The 19877-nt window shown below is 45.6% G+C and overlaps 1 protein-coding gene across 4 annotated transcripts in view; it reads right to left on the bottom strand.

The window, feature by feature from the left end:
- Hhat (hedgehog acyltransferase) overlaps positions 1–19877 on the bottom strand; it is a 214032-nt gene that overhangs the window by 193954 nt on the left and 201 nt on the right. For all 4 annotated transcript variants that reach the window (XR_007212567.1, XM_048357276.1, XM_048357273.1 and 1 more), the window contains exons 2-3: positions 9791–9923; positions 48–115 (exon numbers count right to left, since the gene is read on the bottom strand). Coding sequence is in view for 3 of the 4 variants with exons in the window: in XM_048357276.1 (XP_048213233.1) it covers positions 48–115; positions 9791–9881 (159 nt within the window). In the remaining variant the exon portion in view is untranslated. The remainder of the gene's footprint in view (positions 1–47; positions 116–9790; positions 9924–19877) is intronic.

A 19877-nucleotide genomic window follows, 5' to 3' on the forward strand; every position in this document is an offset into this window, starting at 1 on the left:
ATCAGATCTGAAACATGAGAAGCTTTTAGTATTTGTCCACTTTGTACCTTCTTTAGTCTTCCAAAAAGAGCGTTGGTCTCCAACTCAAATTCTCGGTCCAGTTCCTCTTCATGTTCTGACAAGAAAAACAGTCTGCATGAATCACAAGTCTAAACAAAATGGAATTGTTTAAAGACAGAAGCACTAAAAGAAATCCAAGACAGATCAGCAAAAGCAGCCTGTGGCCCAAGTGGCAGGTGGCAAACCTGCTTTCTTTTCTGCTTCTCTCTGACCTAAGTCTTACTGACTTTTCTATCAAGGACTGTCTCTGAACCTCCATCTTCAGATCTCAGCATCCTGAGTCACTAGGATGACGGGCGAGAGCCATATTGAAAACAGTTGACACAGACCATGCACGCAATGATGGTGACTGTGACTGTTTTTCAATCATAAAATGGCATCAAATCAGGGAGAAAAGTATGTTTGCCAGCACACAATACAAATGCCTTTTCTCTGTTTTGCAGTACTGGAACTTGAACTCAGGGCCTTGCACATGCCAAGCAATTGCTCTATCACTTGAGCAACACGCCCAGCCCTATAACTGCTTCAAAACTAAGGGTGTAACAAAGTCTTCATCCAAAAAGCATCTTAATGGTGTCCAATGAAGCACAGTATGAGATACTAAGAATGAAGCGGGATAAGACTGGCCCGATGAAGGGGGAGATCTACGTACCACTAAGAGGAAACCACAAGAGTGTATACCTGATACAGGAAGTAATGAGTGCTATGGGGTTAGTTCTCAGGCATGGTACAAACAGTGCACGGTATAAAGAATGTACAGGGAAGATAATGGAAAATCAACACCTGTCGCCCCTGATAGAGAGACAAACCGATGCCTACCAGAGGCAAGCAGTAGCCCCAGGCTCAGTCCTTATGGAACGTCCCTTGCTGTACACAGAAAAGACAACCAGCAGCCCAGGATACCACCAGGCACAAATCATTACATTGCACATGCTCCAGCAGAGCCATGGAGACCAGGGCCAGAGCATAACCCAAGTCTCCTCTGTCACAGACTCACACACAGCTGCCGTGTGTGTGTGTGTGTGTGTGTGTGTGTGTGTATGTGTGTGTGTGTGTGTGTGTAAGGCTAGACGGTGCTGTTGCAGAGTGGGCATCTCCATGCCCGAGGAAACAGTCTGAAAATGAATGCCAAGGTTCTTCAATCCAATAGAGGAGCAACAGAAATCTCCAAGTTCTTTACCTACTAGGAGGGAGAAACCCTCTGGACCTCTTTATTGAAATGTGCATGCAGCAGGCAATAAAGGGAGCCCGGGAAGCCCAGCGTCCTGGAGCTGGGAGACAGCTCCCCCTAGTGGGGAAGATGTGCTTGCTGTCTCCCGCCAGGACCTAAGAACCAGGTATCAGGGTACTTCGTGAGCTGGGAAAAGATCTCCTGTACACCTGGAAAAATCAGATTGAGCTCCTGCTCAGCACTGCCCAGTAGACAGCCAATAAACTCACATTTATGACTTCCTAAGAGCAGCAAAGGAAAAAGAAGTGAGATAAATTTTCTTGTATTTCACTGAAATTTTGATCCCCATTACCATGCCTCCCCCCAAATTTCAGTGAAATAAAACACAAGAAAATTCATTTCACTTATGCTTTTTCTTCCTTCATTGTTTTTATATTTCTTTTTTCCCCTCCTTACTGATTCTTTGCAATATGAAGTACATAGCGTCTTTACCAGTACATGTCCACTGAGGCTAGCCACATCTCAAATACTCATTAGTCCTGTGTGCAGAGTAGACCCAATATCGGGCAGCATAGTTCTAGACAAAAACAAAAACAACCTTCCTTCACCATGTTTGTGTGTGTGCACATGTCAGTCCTGGGGCTTGAACTCAGGGCCTGCGCGCTTTTTTGGCTCATGGCTAGCACTCTATCACTTGAGCCACAGCTCCACTTTTGGCCGTGTGTGTGTGTGTGTGTGTGTGTGTGTGTGTGTGTGTGTGATTATTGGAAATAGTCTCACCAACTTTCCTGCATAGGGTGGCTTCAAACCATAATCCTCAGATCTCAGCCTCCTGAGTAGCTAGGATTTCAGACAGGTGTGAGCCACCAGCACCCAGCTTCCGTTCTGACAATTCTTACAAATCATCTTTGCCTGACATCTTGGCACAAATGCAATATGAATATGATATAAATTTGTGATTTCAATATACATGAGCCCTTGGGACATCATTGCCTTCAAAATTAAAATTGGATGAAAATTCACAGCCACAGAAATGGGTTGATACAGAATACAAGCCAAGAACCTGCCACACAGCCCATCTTTCCAGAAAGAGTGACAGCCCTCCCACCTCTCTAACCAGGCAGGGAGCGTGGCCCTCGCCCTCACCCTTACAGCAGTACTGGAGCTTGCACCTTAAAGCAAATGCAGGCAAGCAAGAGACTACTGCAACTATACCAGCCTTCTGAGCCTGGAACCCCCTTCCAGCCACACGGAGAAGACCGTGGGATTATGGAATGCCAGCTGTTCTTTCATCTAGTGCCTGGGCTCCATTCCCCAAATTTCAGCACTCTGCAAAACTGCACGAGAGTGTAGAAATGAAGTCATTTCCATTGATGAATCCTGATTATTAGCTGCTGATTTTCTCCACCCCCAACCAAAGGACACAGCAGGTCCTTATCTTACCTACTTAACAAGAAATTTGCATTTTAATCCCTGCCCAGGATTCATAGTGGTAAACCTTTTCCTTAAAGCCTCTAACAATAACACATTGATGGAAAATTAGTTCTGGGTTGGGGGCTAACTACAGTCTAATAATAATAAGAATACAGTGCTCTCTCTCACTATCTCACACACACACACACACACACACACACACACACACACTACACACACCCTAGTCTGATACAAGCCTTTGTGGGTAAGAGCACATCCAATCACCGAATAAGAGTCCCACTGTTTCTATGCATTTGAGAACCTCCAATCAGCTCCAACTGATTCCCAAAGGCCAACATGAGTATCTAGAAAGACCTTGAATACATTCACATATGTCCATTTTATAGTTCCTCCTCTAGAAATCCTGCTGAGAAAAACAACCATGATCAGTACAACAGCACATGTACATTCCTTATAAAACAAATGAGCTAAGCATTCAACTCATGAAGCTGGAGTAAGAAAGACACAGAGCAAACCTGAGAAACAATAAGGGGAGCTATAATAAGATACAGGTTGAAATCAATGAATTAGAGAACAAAAAGAAACAATTGAGAAATCTAACAAAGTCAAAGCTGAAAAGATTAATGAGATCACTGGCACAATCGATCAAAACAAGAAATAGGGGCTGGGAATATGGCCTAGTGGCAAAAGTGCTTGCCTTCTACACACGAAGCTCTCGGTTCGATTCCCCAGCGCCACATATATGGAAAACGGCCAGAAGGGGCGCTGTGGCTCAAGTGGCAGAGTGCTAGCCTTGAGCGGGAAGAAGCCAGGGATGGTGCTCAGGCCCTGAGTCCAAGGCCCAGGACTGGCAAAAAAAAAAAAAAAAAAACAAGAAATAAGTATAAAGGAGGGAGGAGTGAAGAAACAGAACAAAGGAGGGAGAGAGGGAAGAGGAAGTGGGGAGAAAATAGAAGTAGAATATACAATAAGCACAAAGAGGGGGTGAGCAGCAAAAGTGAAAAAAAATTAAAGAGACAGGACTGGGCACAGTAGCACATGCTTGTAATTCCAGATACTCAATAGGTAGAGATCAGGAGGATTGTGTTTTGAGGTTAGCCTGGGCATAAAAAGTTAGTGAGGTTGGGAATATGGCCTAGTGGCAAGAGTGCTTGCCTCATATACATGAAGCCCTGGGTTCGATTCCTCTGCACCACATATATAGAAAAAGCCATAAGTGGCGCTGTGGCTCAAGTGGTAGAGTGCTAGCCTTGAGCAAAAAGAAGCCAGGGACAGTGCTCAGGCCCCGAGTTCAAGCCCTAGGACTAGGGGGGAAAAAAAAGTTAGTGAGACTATCTCAAGCCAGGAATAGTGGTATACACCTACAATCCCAGCTGTATAGGAGGTAGAGGTTGGAGGGTAACAGTCTGAGATTGGCCTAGGCAAAAAGCATGCAATCCTATCTAAAAAATAACTAAAGCAATAAAGGGCTCTAGACATGGCTGAAATGGTAGAGTGTCTGACTAGCTAGCATAAGGCCCTGAGTTCAAATCCCTGTACTGCCAGAAAGAAAAACACACATACTCATACACACACGGAAAGATAACTAGATATAGTGACAAAGAAATCCAATGAAACTGCACCACAATATACTGACCAAATTGCAGAGCTATATGAAATGGATTTCTAGAGAACTACAAACTGTCAAATAGAAGAAACAGAAGATTGTGATATGAACCCATAGGTAGTGAGCGGATGCTCTCACAATGGTATCCTCTCCCTGGTGGTTTCATTTCAAGCACTGCATTAATTAAGCTGACTGGGGCCCTCTTTTTAGGCAGAGATAGTCATTATTTCCAAGTTTATTCTATAAAATACACAGTGCAGAGCAGGTACCCAGCCCACCTCCCCCAGCACCCCTACCCCCACGGTCGCAGGGTTGTAAGGGACAAACGGGTATTTTGTCAAATCCCTGCTGTGAATTTGTTGATGGATCCCATCCGGCAAAGTTAAAATCAGTCAGCTGTCCCAAACAGCCCCACAATTCTGCAACGGGGGGATGGAGGGAACTGTGGACAGGAGGCTGCCCTGGGCCCAGGAAAGAGCCATGCAGACACTCCTCAGAGGCACGGCACTTAGCTACATTGTGAGCTTCTAGTACGTTCTAGGCATAGCATTTGGCTCTGGTGTAAATGCCTGATGGAAGGTCACAGATGAGAGCATTTTCCCAGTGACCTACTTCTTCAATGTGAGTAAGTAGCACTTTCTCCCAGAGGAACTGAGACACGGATCCCAGAAGCTCCACACTGCGTTGGTGAAGCATGGTTTGGCAAAGGGAGGAAATCCGGGCTTCCATGAGCTGAACGGATGAAAGGATTAGAAGCAGCTATTTCCTGAGAGCCTCCTGAGAAACACTTTGGCACTGACAATGGGAGGAAAATCACAGGAATTTAAAAAAAAAGGAAAAAAGACGCTTCAGGCTAAGGAATATTCCATCCTTAGCCAAATACCACAGCAGTATGTGGGCCATTTGAGGAGCAAGGAAGTCTGGGCCTCTCCTCAGAGGGTCCTCCAGCCCCGCAGTTACCACAACACTAAAAGAAATAAAAGCATTTGCTCAGCAGAAATAAACTTTTCCCACTGAAAGTTTAGTAGGAAAACAGACAAAGGCGTTTCAGCTTTAAAACAAGCTGTGTTTGCAAAGTATCATTAAGTGAGTGAGAGAATAGAAAGACAGAGATCAAGACTAGAGTTGGGTGAACGTGGATGAGACTTCTGCCTCATTGCATTACTCCAGAGTGATCTGGGACAAATCACATTTTTCAGCCTCAGTGTCTTCATCTGGGTAAAGACGTGTGATATCTGCCAGGCCCTGCTGCCTCGTGCCTGTAATCCCAGCTACTCAAGAGGCCAAGATAGGAGGATCACAGTTCCAGCCCAGCCCAGTCAACCAGCAGAAATGTCAGAAGTGGAGGTGTGGCTCAAATGGTAGAGCACCAGTCTGGAGACAAAAAAAAAAAAAAAAAGCCAAACAAAAAACATCAGGCCCTGAGTTCAATACACACACACACACACACACACACACACACACACAGAGAGAGAGAGAGAGAGAGAGAGAGAGAGGAATATGACATCGTGTGGTGGAGAAACTTCAAATTCAGCATCATTGATACCTCCTCTTCCTATAAGTGCATGTGGCTCAGCCTAAAAAGGAAGGCAGCTTCTCCTCCCTGCGAATCTCTACTGGCCCCGTGATTTGCTTTGACCAACACATGAAGCAGAAGTGACCCAGGCAAGCAACTCCCCAGGCTGGGCTTTGAGCAAGTCCTAACCCTTCAGGGCCCTTGCAATGCTGCTTCTTGGGGTTTCTCCTGTGAGAAGCATGAGCCCTGTGGAGATGCCATTGTAGAGAGAACCCCGCGGCCCCCAGCCTCCAGCGCAGCTCTCTGCACAGCCAGCACCAAGCGCCAGCCGTGCAAGTGAACCATCTTGGAGTCTTTAGCTCCATCAAGCCACCGGGGAAGTGCAGCCCCAGCTGACAACGCGGGAAGCAGAACTGCCAGCTGAGCTGAGTCCAGGTACGTGAAAAGCCCAACCTCCACAGAGCGAAGCTGACTCGCCTAATTCATCCCCGCAACAGGCTGGAGAAGCAAAATCCATCAACAGGGGCTGGGGATATGGCCTAGTGGCAAGAGGGCTTGCCTCGTATACATGAGGCCCTGGGTTCAATTCCCCAGCACCACATATACAGAAAACCGCCAGAAGTGGCGCTGTGGCTCAAGTGGCAGAGTGCTAGCCTTGAGCAAAAGGAAGCCAGGGACAGTGCTCAGGCCCTGAGTTCAAGGCCCAGGACTGGCCAAAAAAAAAAAAAAAATCCATCAACAGATGCAAAATGAGCAGTTGATACAACCCAGCACCCATTTGGATGGTTACTTTTAGGTGTCAACCTGACCAGGGTTATAGGGTGTCCAGATTAAACACGATTTCTAGCTGTGTCTATGAGGGGGTTTAGATGCAATCGGTTAGCACTGGAATCAGCAGATTGAGCAAGGTAGGTTGCTCTCTCCAATGCAGGAAGGCTTTGTCCAATCTTTTTGAAGAGTTGAATGGAATAAATGGTAGAGAGGGGAAGAGTGAGCTCCTTGTTTTTAGGCCTCGTTACTTGAACAGGATCATCTCATTCCATCTTCTCCTGTCCTCACCCTGGGATTTACACAAGATACCCTGCTTTTCAGACCTTCAGACTCAGACTGAATGATATCAGTATCTTTCCTGGGCCATCCTACCATCATAACTGTATCAATCCAAACTTCTTTCTTTCCTATTTTTATTTATTTATTATTATTATTATTATTATTATTGCAGGTCCTGGAGCTGGAACTCAGGGCCTGGGCACTGCCACTAAGCCTCTTTGTGCCCAAGGCTAGCACAGCGCCACTTCCAGCTTTTTCTGGGTAGTTTCTTGGCGATAAGAGTCTACGGACTTTTCTGCCCAGGCTGGCTTCAATCTGCAATCCTTAGATCTCAATCTCCCGAGTAGCTAGGATTACAGGCGTGAACCTCCGGCACCCAGTCTTGAGAATGGATTTTAGACCCAACACAAAAGAAATGGTCTATGAAGTAAAGAATGAATAAGCTAGTCTTCATTAGAATTTAAAACACTGCCGATCCAGGTGTCAGTGGCTCATGCCTACAGGCCTAGCCAGTCAAGAGGTTGTTAGTGCAATTCGAAGCTAGTTCAAAAGAAAATCTGCTGGGCATCATCTCCAAAATAACCAGCAAAATAAAAGCAGCACTAGGGGCTGGGGATATGGCCTAGTGGCAAGAGTGCTTGCCTTGTATACATGAAGCCCTGGATTCAATTCCCCAGCACCACATATACAGAAAATGGCCAGAAGTGGCGCTGTGGCTCAAGTGGCAGAGTGCTAGCCTTGAGCAAAAAGAAGCCAGGGACAGTGCTCAGGCCCTGAGTCCAAGGCCCAGGACTGGCAAAAAAAAAAAGCAGCACTGAAAGTGTGACTCGAGTGATAGAACACAAGTGTGGAAAAGCACAAGCTCTAAGTTCAAATCCCAATACTGAAAAAATCAAATCACTGTCAAAAAAATATAAATGCAAGCTACAGACTAGGGAAATACACGTGTAGAAGTATCTACAGCTAGAATCCCAATTACTGAGAAGATTGAGATCTGAGGATCAAAGTTCTAAGCCAGCTCAGGCAAAAGAAGTCTGTGTGACTTATTCCCAGTTAAGCAGTAGATATAGAAACAAGAACCCTCTCCTTTTTTCTTTAATTTTTAGTTTTTGATGCTTTTATCTTCTTTATTTTATGTATGATGAATTCAAGTGTACACTTTCAGAAAGGTTGGGGGGAGGGTACAGCACTTGAAGAGGAAAGAGTGAAAAAGTACAGTAGAAAGAGCTCACTAGACACTGATGAAAGTGGACTATACAACTCGTGGGTGGAGATGGGAGGGAGGGACTGGGAGAGAGTGAGGGACCAGCAGACACTGTGGAAAGGAAATGTACTCATTACCTGGGTCATATCATTGTGATCCCTCTGTACATCACCCCTATAATAACAATAAAGTAAATGAATAATAAATCTTTTAAAAGCCACAAGTGGAGGTGGGACTCAAGTGGTAGAGCATCAGCTTGGAGGAAAAAAGCTAAGCCAGAGAACAAGGCCTTGCTACTCAAACTATACAGAGAACACTGAAACCTAGAGAGTAACAAAACAAACCACCCAATTAAAAATGATCTAACACAGGGACACGAATGTGGCTTAGTGGTAGAGTGCTTGCCTAGCATGCACAAAGCCCTGGGTTCGATTCCTTAGTACCACATAAACAGAAAAAGCCACAAGTGGCACTGTGGCTCAAGTGGTAGGGTGCTCTCCCTTGAGTGAAAAAGCTTAAGGATAGCATTCAGGCCCTGAGTTCAAGTCCCAGGACTGGCAAAAAAAAATGATCTAAATGAAAGCAAAAGATATATATATATATGTATATATATATATGCACACATATATATACAGAAACAAAAAAATATATATGTATGTATACAGAAGCATATAAAAGATGCTTCACATCTTATGTCATTAGAGAAATGTAAAGATCTGTCATTATAGAGAACCAAGAAGACAGCACTTTGTACCTATGAGAGTGGCCCCTAACCAGAACTCTGGCAACACCCACCGCTGATAAGGATGTGGACCAGTGCTAACTCTCACCCTTTGTGGGTGGAAATGCAGAAATGGCACAGCCGTGGTGTTCAGACAGTTTGATGGCTTCACACAAAAATAAGCTCTCTTACCCTATGATCAAGCAACTGCGTCCCTTAGTACTTACCCAAGTGCATTGAAAATGTAGATACATACAAAACCCTGATGGCAAATGTTTGTAGCAGCTGTACTCATCATTGCCAATAGTTGGAAGTACCTGAGATCTCTTCGAACGGGTGAATGAATAACTCACCAGCCGTCTATCCAGACTATGGACTAGAACTCCAAGATGAGTTCTCACACCAGGACAGAAATACAATTAAAAAAACAACCAAACTTTGAGGAGCCTGAAGTGCTTATTTCTAAATGAAAGAAACTACATATGATTTCCACTGTGTGATTCCAGAAAAGACGAACTCGCAAGCCAGATGGGTAGAAGCTGTGGTTGTCAGGCGCCAGTGGCTCCCTCCTGTCTCTAACACCTTCAAGTTGCCTCCATATGCCTGAGACAGGCCTGGAGAGAATCAATGAAAGAGAAATGCCAGAGCATGCTTTAATTCGGAATGCAAATTCTTCTGTGGTCTTCCACAACCTCAGAACCCAATACTTCTAGTACAGGTGGGGTGGGGGGCATGTGCACCTTATGTGCCCACAGTGAGGGAGGCCCTGCTTTCCACCCAAAGAGCATGTGCACACATGCAAGCAACGTGCAAACACACACACACACACACACAGTAACTACTATGGGAAAGCAAGCATTGAGACAGAGAATGTCCCGGACTCAGGTCACTGATTCAAACTACCCAGTTATGCAGGGGGAAGCGGAGCAGGCCCAAGTCCCCCTGGCCCTCAGGGCCACTTTCCACCTCCAGCCATACTCTCTTCACTTCCTGCTTTGACAGGAGACCAGAGAAGCTGAGATCCTTACCTCTGGACGCTTTGTAAACCTCATAGAAAGAATAGAAGTGGAAGCCCAGTGACACGAGCAGGTAAAGAGACAGCTCCCAGCGGGGCAGCATGGCGCCTGGCCACCGTGGCTCCCAGTGCCGCGTCCGCAGTGCCTAGGGAGAGAAGCAGACAAAAAAACATGAAGCTACCGATGCGACCACACCAAGAAGCCCCTTAGCATCGCTGAGTTCACCATCACTCCCGAGTCAACCCGCGTGTTCAAGAGGACACAGACAGAACCCCAGTTGAACTTCCTCCCGCCCGCCTCCAACACACCACACACACACACACACACACACACACACGCGCGCACACACACACACTCAGAGTTGTCTTTTCCTAAGAGTGCCATGGCCTTCCAGCAAAATCTACATCAGACACGTGACACACCCATCTCTCCTTATGAAACTTTAGAGAGAAGGGACCTTGATTACAAGTTCCCAGCACGTAATAGTTGCCTGGAATGTAGCAAGAAGAGTTGCCCGGGGCTGCTATGGCCTAGAACCACAATTTTCCTGATCTCAGCTGGGATGACAGGCACATGCCATTGTACCCAGCTATTGATTAAGAAGAGGTCTCCTGGGGCTGGGGATATGGCCTAGTGGCAAGAGTGCCTGCCTCGGATACACAAGGCCCTAGGTTCGATTCCCCAGCACCACATATACAGAAAACGGCCAGAAGCGGCGCTGTGGCTCAAGTGGCAGAGTGCTAGCCTTGAGCGGGAAGAAGCCAGGGACAGTGCTCAGACCCTGAGTCCAAGGCCCACGACTGGCCAAAAAAAAAAAAAAAAAAGAAGAGGTCTCCTGAACTTTTCTGTGCTGGCTGAATCCTTCCCACCTCAGTCTTCCAATCTAGCTAGAACCACAGACTGGGTCACCAGGACCTGGCCAGATTCCTTTATCGCCTCATTCTTTTTCCTCTTCCCATAGCCAGCCCAAGGTCACATTGACAGCGCACAAACTGTCCTTGGGGGCCACTTAACAGCTTTCTGCCTAGTGAATCTTCCTTTTACCTCTCTTCTTAACCCCCAGGGAATGAGAGGTAGTCAAGTCACACCTGCACAAATGTCACCTCCACACAACAATGACATCAACACCCAGACACCACACATACTCTCAACAGATTTTCTTACACCTCTCTTTCCAACTCTTGTCCCCTTTTTCCAAGAAAAATCACTCCACCCACCCACACTGGCTTTGTTCTGTTCATTTCAACCATGTACCCCAAAAGCAAATCAGAATAGTCTTAAAGAATTTAATGGCCCCACAGTAACAAAAAAAAAAGAAAAAAGGAAAAGTATACATTTAAAAATATAACTAGAGTTTTAAAATGTCAAAAACCTTAAAAGGTCTGGAAAACTGGAAAAAAAATTCAATTTTCTTTGTCATTCCCTACACAAACCTGGTTTGTTGTTGTTGTTTGGTTTGGTTTAGTTTTGCTACTTGAGCCACAGCGACACTTTCAACTTTTTCTGAGTAGTTTATTGGAGATAAGAGTGTCATCTACTTCTCTGCCCAGGATGATTTTGAACCACGATCCTAAGATCTCAGCCTCCTGAGTAGCTAGGATTACAGCACCCAGCTGTAATTCTATTCTTCGGCTGTTGTTCTTCAGACAAAGCTACGATGAAATCAGTGTGCTATTATTACTCAAGTGTACAGAAAATTCTCTGTATTTTCCATGCACAGATTCAGTCCTACTACTACATGGTCACTAAGTAGAATCAGAGGAAGAAAGTCACTCTGTGGGGTGTGTGTGTGTGTGTGTGTGTGTCTGTGTCTGTGTGTGTCTGTGTGTGTGCAAGCTTGTATCAGAGCTTAAACTCAGCCTAGGCACTGTCCCTTAGCATTTGCTCAAGGCTAGCACTCTACTACTTGAGCCCTATCCCCACTTTGGGCTTTTTGCTGGTTAGAGATGAGTCTCATTAACTTTCCTGTCCAGACTGGCTTCAAACCATGATTCTCAGATCTCAGCCTCCTTAAGTACTAGGATTACAGACATGAACCACTAACTCTTAACTCTTTTTTTTTTTTTTTTTTTTGGCCAGTCCCGGGCCTTGGACTCAGGGCCTGAGCACTGTCCCTGGCTTCTTCCCGCTCAAGGCTAGCACTCTGCCACTTGAGCCACAGCGCCGCTTCTCGCCGTTTTCTGTATATGTGGTGCTGGGGAATCGAACCTAGGGCCTCGTGTATACGAGGCAGGCACTCTTGCCACTAGGCTATATCCCCAGCCCACTCTTAACTCTTGATAGAAGCCCTAAGTGGGCTAGCACCACTCACAAACTCCTGCCAGAGACGTTTGCAGCAGTAGCGCCCCGCATTAAGCTACCAGTACCAGCATATCGCTTCTCCATGTCCTCAACTAACATTTTCCCCTCTCCACTTTCCTATTGGTTGGTAAAAGCTGCTCCTAAGCTGAAAATTTACCTTATGTAATTATCATAGCCATGTTTTTAGGGTATCCTTATTTAACAAAAGAGAAAAGTGAAGCTCAAAAACGGCTAAGAAACCTGCCCAAAGTCATACAGTTGGTAAACCACAGCAGAGCTTAGATTCACAGCCACCAAATCTAAGTCTGAAGCCTCCTCCAGGCCACCTTAATATTCTTTTTTTTTTCTTTTCTGGTAGTACTGGGGATTGAACTCAGGGCCTCACACTTGTAGGGTAGGTGCTCTACCACTTGAGCCACATTCCCCCCCCCTTTTGTGTTGGTAATTACATTTTTATTAGCACCATTTAGTTGTGCAAAGGAGTTTCATTTTGACACGTCCATAGACACAAACAGCATATCTTGATCCGCTTCACCCCCCTAGGCCCCCTCCCTCCTTCCCTAACCAATCTCAACAAGCCTCATTGTTCCATTTTCTCACATGTACAGAAAGGACCACATTTACCTCCTGCATCCTCTCCATACATCTGCCTCCCTCCCATGAGTACTTCCATATCTGACACGACGAGTTTCACATTCCTGTCATTCATTATTATTCGTGGATGCTCATCATTCAGAGAGGGTTCGCCACGGTATTTCACACATGCAGAAACAGTGTTGTAATCAGATTGATTCCCTTGTTGACTCTCAACTTCAGAAACTACACTCCAACCATGGAAATCGAACTCATTTCTTCAATGCACAAATATCAATGCACCACACTGAAAACCAGTCTATGAAGCTCTCCTGTGTGGGCTTCCCACCAAGAGGGTGTTTCTGGAAAGTCTCATGCCTGAATCCCTGGGACTATGTTGCAGTCATGATTAAGTGACAGCCGTTTCCACAGAGGATATTACCCTGGGTTATTTAGGTGGACACTTAATAAGAGGGAGGAAGGAGCCCAGTGCTGGTGGCTCACACCTGTAATCCTAGCTACTCAGGAAGCTGAGATCTGAGAATCGATGTTCAAAGCCAGCCCAGGCAAGAAAGCCCACAACACTCTTATCTCCAATTCACCAGCAGGAAACAGGAAGTGGGGCTGTGACTCAAAAAGGTAGAGTGCTAGCCTTGAGAGGAAAAAGCTCAGGGACAGTGTCCAGGCACTGAGCTGACAGAAAAAGATAAAAGAGGGAGGAAGAAGGGTCAGAAACAGAGAGGAGTTGTACTTTGAAGATGGAGAAAACAATCACAAAGGACTGTAAGAGGAATCTAGAAACTAGGAAAGGAAACAATAGAAATAGTCCTTCCCAGTTCTTCCAGAAGGACTGAGCCTTGCCAATCCACCTTAGACTTCTGACCTCCAGAATCACAAAAACGATCAATTTCCTAGTGCACATAGGGCAATGATTCCAAGACTCCTGTGAACACATGGAGATCTGCACATACCCATTTATATATTTTTAAAAAGTGCAGGATCAATATGTACACTAGACATATCTTCTCATATACTTTCAATACCAAATACAACATAGTTTTTTAATATTGTATTATTTAGGCAATAAAAATGGCAGAGCAGGGGAGGGAAAGCCAATGCAACTTTTGTTTCCAATATTTTTCAATCCATAGTTGGATTACATCCAATGGAAATGGAGAGCCGGCCACCTGTGGCAAGCCACTAAGTGTGGACTGATTTGTTACAGATGCAACAGAAAACTAATGTCATCCTTACCTTTTTAGGCCGGGACCTCGAGGGAGAAAAAGCACCCAACTAAAACCTCGAGGGAGAAAAAGCACCCAACTAAAAGGATTTACCGGAAACAGATTGCAGTTTAATCCAATTGTTATAAACCTCAAACACTCAAATTGGAAGAAAATTAAATCTGAAAGCAAAATGTCATGCCCAGCATTCACGTTAGCATTTCAGCTTCGTGCCCACACTTGCCACCGAGCTCACAATCAAACACGGCGCTAAGTCTTTTTATATGAATGCTGTGGACTTGCCCAAAAGGAGTCAATTTTATAAACCCTTCCTTCAACAAAACTACTGATCAGACCTGACATTCTTTTTCCTTAAAAATTTTCAACCTCTTTTAAAGCCTTTTTAGTTGCCAAGAATCAGGTCCACCAATATCTTAAGCTCCCGGGGTAAGGGGGAAGCTGAATGAGCTGATTTTTTTTTTCTCTCTTTTTTTTTTTTTTTTTTTGCCAGTCCTGGGCCTTAGACTCAGGGCCTGAGCACTGTCCCTGGCTTCTTTTTGCTCAAGGCTAGCACTCGGCCACTTGAGTCACAGCGCCACTTCTGGCCATTTTCTGTATATGTGGTGCTGGGGAATCGAACCCAGGGCTTCAAGTATACAAGGCAAGCGCTCTTGCCACTAGGCCATATCCCCAGCCCCGTGACTTTTTTTTTATAACATACATTTAAGTAAACTTTTTATTAAAATATATTCAATAGGAAACAAATTAAGGCTTTGAAGAAGTGGAGTCATCCAAGTAATTACCACGAAAGTACCTCAGAAGGAGCTTTTATTCTGTCTACTATCCACTCAAAGCGGCCGCCATTATGTATGTAGTTTTGCCTGGTTTTAGATTTCAGATGCATGGAATCACAAAGTACTCACACTTTATGGCATTGTGACTGTGCCGAGCTTTCCATGCGTGACACTGGACCACGTGTTTATGAAAGATCCGAATCTGTTCATCTTTGGTAGCATGGAGTAGTATCTCATTGTATAAACAAGTTACTTATTTTTTGCCCATGTTGCCCCTAATATTTCTAACTAGGAGCTATTATGAACCTCAGTGTTGAGAATATTCTTAGACATGACTTCTGCTGCACATTAAGTGTCTTACCATGAGTGGGAGAGCTGGGTCACAAGGGATGTGTTTGGCCAGCTTTAGCAAAAGATACTGTAAGATACATTTCCTAGCAGTCATGCTAACTTGCAGACCTACTGGACATGTGTAAGAGTTCCACTTTATCCATACTCTAACCAGTACTTCCCACGGACCATCTCTTCCATCTTAGCCACTCTGGTTATGTGCACATGGCATGTCATTGTAACTTTAATTTCCAATTCCCTATTTCCAGAGGAGGTTTGCTCACATTTTCATGTTCTGTGGAAATGTGGAGGTGCTCTTCGATGAAGTCACATTTGCCCATTTTCTATAGAGCTGTCCACCTTTTCCTGGTTTAAGGATATTCTTTCTAAAGGCCAGGCATGGGTTCTTCGTTTGGATATATGGATTGTAAAACCTTACCCTGTTCTGTAATTTGCCTTATCTTTATGTAGGCTTTAGATGGACATAAGCTCACACCTATATTCCTTTACAAGTAGTACTTTTGGTGTCCTTAAAGTCATAAAGATATTTTACTTGGTTTTCTTCTCCCAATCTCTACTTTCCAGCTAACTGGGGTTACAGGTGTGAGCCTCAACTTCTATTTTTGAAAAACACCTCCTGGGATAGTCATTTACAGAACCAACAGATTTGTTTGCAGAGCAATGTAAATCCTCCATCACCATTAATAAGCACTGAGTTTTATCAAATATTTCTCTCCTTTAATCTTTGTGAAGGGTTAATTGCACTTATTGGTTTTCTAATGTTTAACCAAGTTTACATTTCTGGAATAAATCCAAGTTGGTCATGCTTTATTGCCCTTTTTATAGGTTGCTAGATTTGATTTACTGGATATTATTTTAAGACATTTACATCTTTGTTTTGGGTTTGTTTGGGTTTTTTGCCAGCCATAGGGCTTGAACTCAGGGCCTAGGGATTGTCCCTGAGCCTTTTTTGCTCAAGGCTAGTGCTCTAGTACTCTTGAGCCACAGTGCAACTTTCAGCTTTTTGATGGTTAACTGGAGATAAGAATCACATTGACCTTCCTTCCTGGGGCTGGCTTTGAACCATGATCCTCAGACCTTAGCTTCCTGAGTAGCTAGGATTAAAAGCACAGGCTACCAGCACATCTTTTTATGAGCACTTGGCATGCACATATATATATATATATATATATATATATATATATATAATATATATATCCACGCCCACACATATACATATATATCCTTATAAAGCTTCAATAACAAGGGATAGTGACCTCATAAAGGCAAACAGGGAGTGGACTTTTCCTTTCATTTTTTAAAAATGTTTGGAAATTTCCACTAGTGAAATCATTGGGCCTAGGATTTTTCTTTCTAATGGTAAGATTTTGTTATTTTTCTTGTTAACTACAATCAGTTTCTTGATCTTGCAGTTCTGATTGTCTAGTTCTCATACCTTCCAACTTCTTACTCGAAAAACTTACCTATTTCATCTGAATTTTCACACGCGCCATCATAAAATAGCTCACGGTAACATCATAAGCTCTCTTAAATATCAGGGGGCATACAGTGATTAATTCCCCCTTCCCCCTTACTTTAGTAATAACAAACATCCCTGTGGTTCACTTATCTATAAAGAAGGGTGTTGGGGATACCCCATATCAGGCCCAGTGTCACAGCAATATTCTCTAACACATCCCCCAAAGAAGCAGAGCAGACAGGTTGCATTAACAAGCAGCAATTCCCTCTCAAACACTTCTATCACTAGACACAACTGTGAACTCCAGAAAAAGGAGGTCCCCCCGAAACTGCTAATGAGTGTGGCCAGCAAGAACTAAGAAAAAACAACAACCTCCAAGCTCATTGTAACAACAACAACAACAACAACAACAACAACAACAAAAACCAGGCTTCAACCTCCCCAAGATGCCCACAGGTTGGGGGGGGGAAGGGGGGGTGTGAGCTCAGACATTTTTTTTTTTTCCTAATCTGTTGGGGATTATTATGGCCTTGGGGAAGGCTGCCCTTCCACCAGCCTTGGGACAATAAAAGTCCTCCCACCTTCTGGCCTCCGCCCCTTGGGAGGTGAACACGTGCGTGCCACCATGATGGGGTTGTCCCGCCCACAAAGGAAGTTTCGTGATGTCACTTGATGGACATGGTCCTTAGCCTATGACTGGCCCTTTGGCCAGCCCCCTTTCTTTCCCGCCATTACTTCTATATAAGTGCCTTTCCCTATTAAAGTTTTGAGACGCATCCCACCACCGCAGCGTGTCCCTGATGCCTTCCTTTTCGCCCCCGCTCCTGGTAACATGTGAGGGGACTGGGGGGAGGGGAGGCTTCAGCAACCTTTCCTCAACTTAGTGCAAGTCCATGGAGTATGCCTTTGGCCTTCCGCCGGCAGAGGGCAAGGCCGAGTGCTCTTTCATAGATTTCGGGGTTCACCATTCTCCCCGTGGGATCGGGGAGAAGGGGATCGTTCAGATCCCGACACTAATCCATCTTTATTTCTAATCTCTAACTGAAAATTGGATTCGTAATGTGGAGAATGAGCTGTAGCATGAGGGAGTCTGGTGGTTCTGTCATTAACCAAAACCGCAGATGCTTCCGCATCATAGCAAAATATCATCCACACAGGCTCGGGTACTATGCAGTGACAGAAGTTCATTGCCTCAGCATGGAAGTTTGCTTCTTATTACATTAAGCAGAATATCATATTCACAAAATTGAGGGATTTTAATGCTACTTTGATAACATTGCTCGTACACACTCGCACGCACGCGCACACACACACACACACACCCCACATGCCATAATGGGGATCGAATCCAGAGCCTCAAGAATACTAGATAAATGTTCACCAGGCCGCTGGTGGCTCACACCTGCAATCCTAGCTACTCTGGAGGCTCAGATCTGAGGATCACACTTTAAAGAAAAGTCCATGAGTCTATCTCCAATTAAACACCAGAAAACCAAAAGTGAAGCTGTGACTCAAAGTGGTAGCGTGCTAGCCTCAAGCAAAAGAGCTCAAGGATAGTGGCCAGGCCGAGTTCAAGCTCCATGACAAAAAAAAAAAAAAGTTCTACCACTGAGCTACATCTACAGCCCATTTTTACAGTGCCTTTAAAACACCCATTTCAACAAAGTTCATAGTGTGTGTGCACACACACGCACACACTGAGTTAAGAACCCTGAGTCCCACCCAGGACAGGGAAGTGCCTCGAGCATGGTTTAGGGAGCACTTCCCCTCCAGCCAGGCCTGGAGGCATGGCGAGTGCAGGGCAGAAAGCAATGCCAACTAGTGTCGGATGCCATCTGGAGTTCATCTTCCAACACAAACACCACTGCTTCACCCAGGACCGTGGCCTGCATCCTAGGCTGGAACCACCCTGATACTTCTTAAGAAACCAGTACAGTAACGACCAGACAAAACTCAGGGTTTAATCCAAAGAGAGATCTTTTTTTTTTTTTTTTTTTTTTTTTTTTTTTTTTTTTTTGGCCAGTCCTGGGGCTTGGACTCAGGGCCTGAGCACTGTCCCTGGCTTCTTTTTACTCAAGGCTAGCACTCTGCCACTTGAGCCACAGCGCCACTTCTGGCCGTTTTTCTGCATATGTGGTGCTGGGGAATTGAACCCGGGGCCTCACGTATACGAGGCAGGCGCTCTTGCCACTAGGCCATATCCCCAGCCCAAAGAGAGATCTTTTTAAACTCAGCCCTGAACATGTGAGTCTGTGGGGTGGGCACGCCCTCCAAGCCTTTCTTTACTGAGAGACAGGGCTATCTCTTTCCCACTCCGGGTTAGGTTTAGAAAGAACCTATCTGAAGGACTGAACAAGTTCCATCTCCTGAAGTTACACAACATCTGTTGGCACTAGGGCCTACCCATGAAGGGGGGGGGGGGCGGGTATAATCAATATAAGATGAAACATGAAGAATAAAAGGGAAATCTGGATATGGTAGTGTACACCTGTAACACCAGCTACTCAAGATGCCAACTTTAAGGGTCCCTAGAGTGGTCATACTACTTGCTACCCCAATCTTGGTTGGAGGGCAGCCGGCAAGGCCCTCTTTTCAGCAAATAAGCCAAGCGTGAGGGCCGGAGAACTGCCATCCAGCCTGCATGGAAGCATAGAAAGACTGCCCCAAAATCTAGACGAGATCCTATCCAAAGTAAATAACTAAAGCAAAACAAGGGGAGACTGGGAGCTTGGCCTAAGTGGTCGAGTGCCAGCCAGCTTAGCAAATGCCAGGCCCTGAGTTCACACGGCAATACTAGAACAGGGTGAACGTTCTTCCAAGTCCATCTCTTCAATGGAACTTTCCCTCTTCTGCGTTGGTTCTCATGGCACTCCATTGCACTGAAGTAGGGGCTGGGCTCTAAGAACGAATGAATGGATGAATGAATGAATGAATGAATGAATGAATGAATGAGAAACGCAAAGCATTCTCCGCACCGCGGAGGACATTGCTCTCCAGAACAGCCCTGACAGAGACAGCAAAGGATCCCGGCCAAGGCGCAAGGAGGCCGCCCGGGTGCCCTGGGTGACCATGGGCGGTGGTCACCAGAAAAGGGAAACTTGAGTCCACATAGCAGCCAGCCAGAGAAAGCCCCTTGCTCTGGGGGGTCCCTGGAGTCGCCCCAGTTAGGCCGCGCCTCCAACCACGCCAAGGGGGACAGACTTGCGAACCCGCGCTGCGGGGCCGGAAACCGGGGTGGGGGGGAGGAATCGGGGCGGGGTGAGGGGACCAGGAGGGGGTGCCAAGCCCGGGGACGCGGACCGCGGTCCGGGGTCCGGAATCCGGGGTCCGGGCGCGCGCGTGCGCCGCCGCCTTTGTGTCCCCGGCGGGACCGCGCACGTCCCGGCCCCGCCCCCGGA

Source organism: Perognathus longimembris, chromosome 11, assembly GCF_023159225.1.
Source record: "Perognathus longimembris pacificus isolate PPM17 chromosome 11, ASM2315922v1, whole genome shotgun sequence".
NCBI lineage: Eukaryota > Metazoa > Chordata > Mammalia > Rodentia > Heteromyidae > Perognathus > Perognathus longimembris.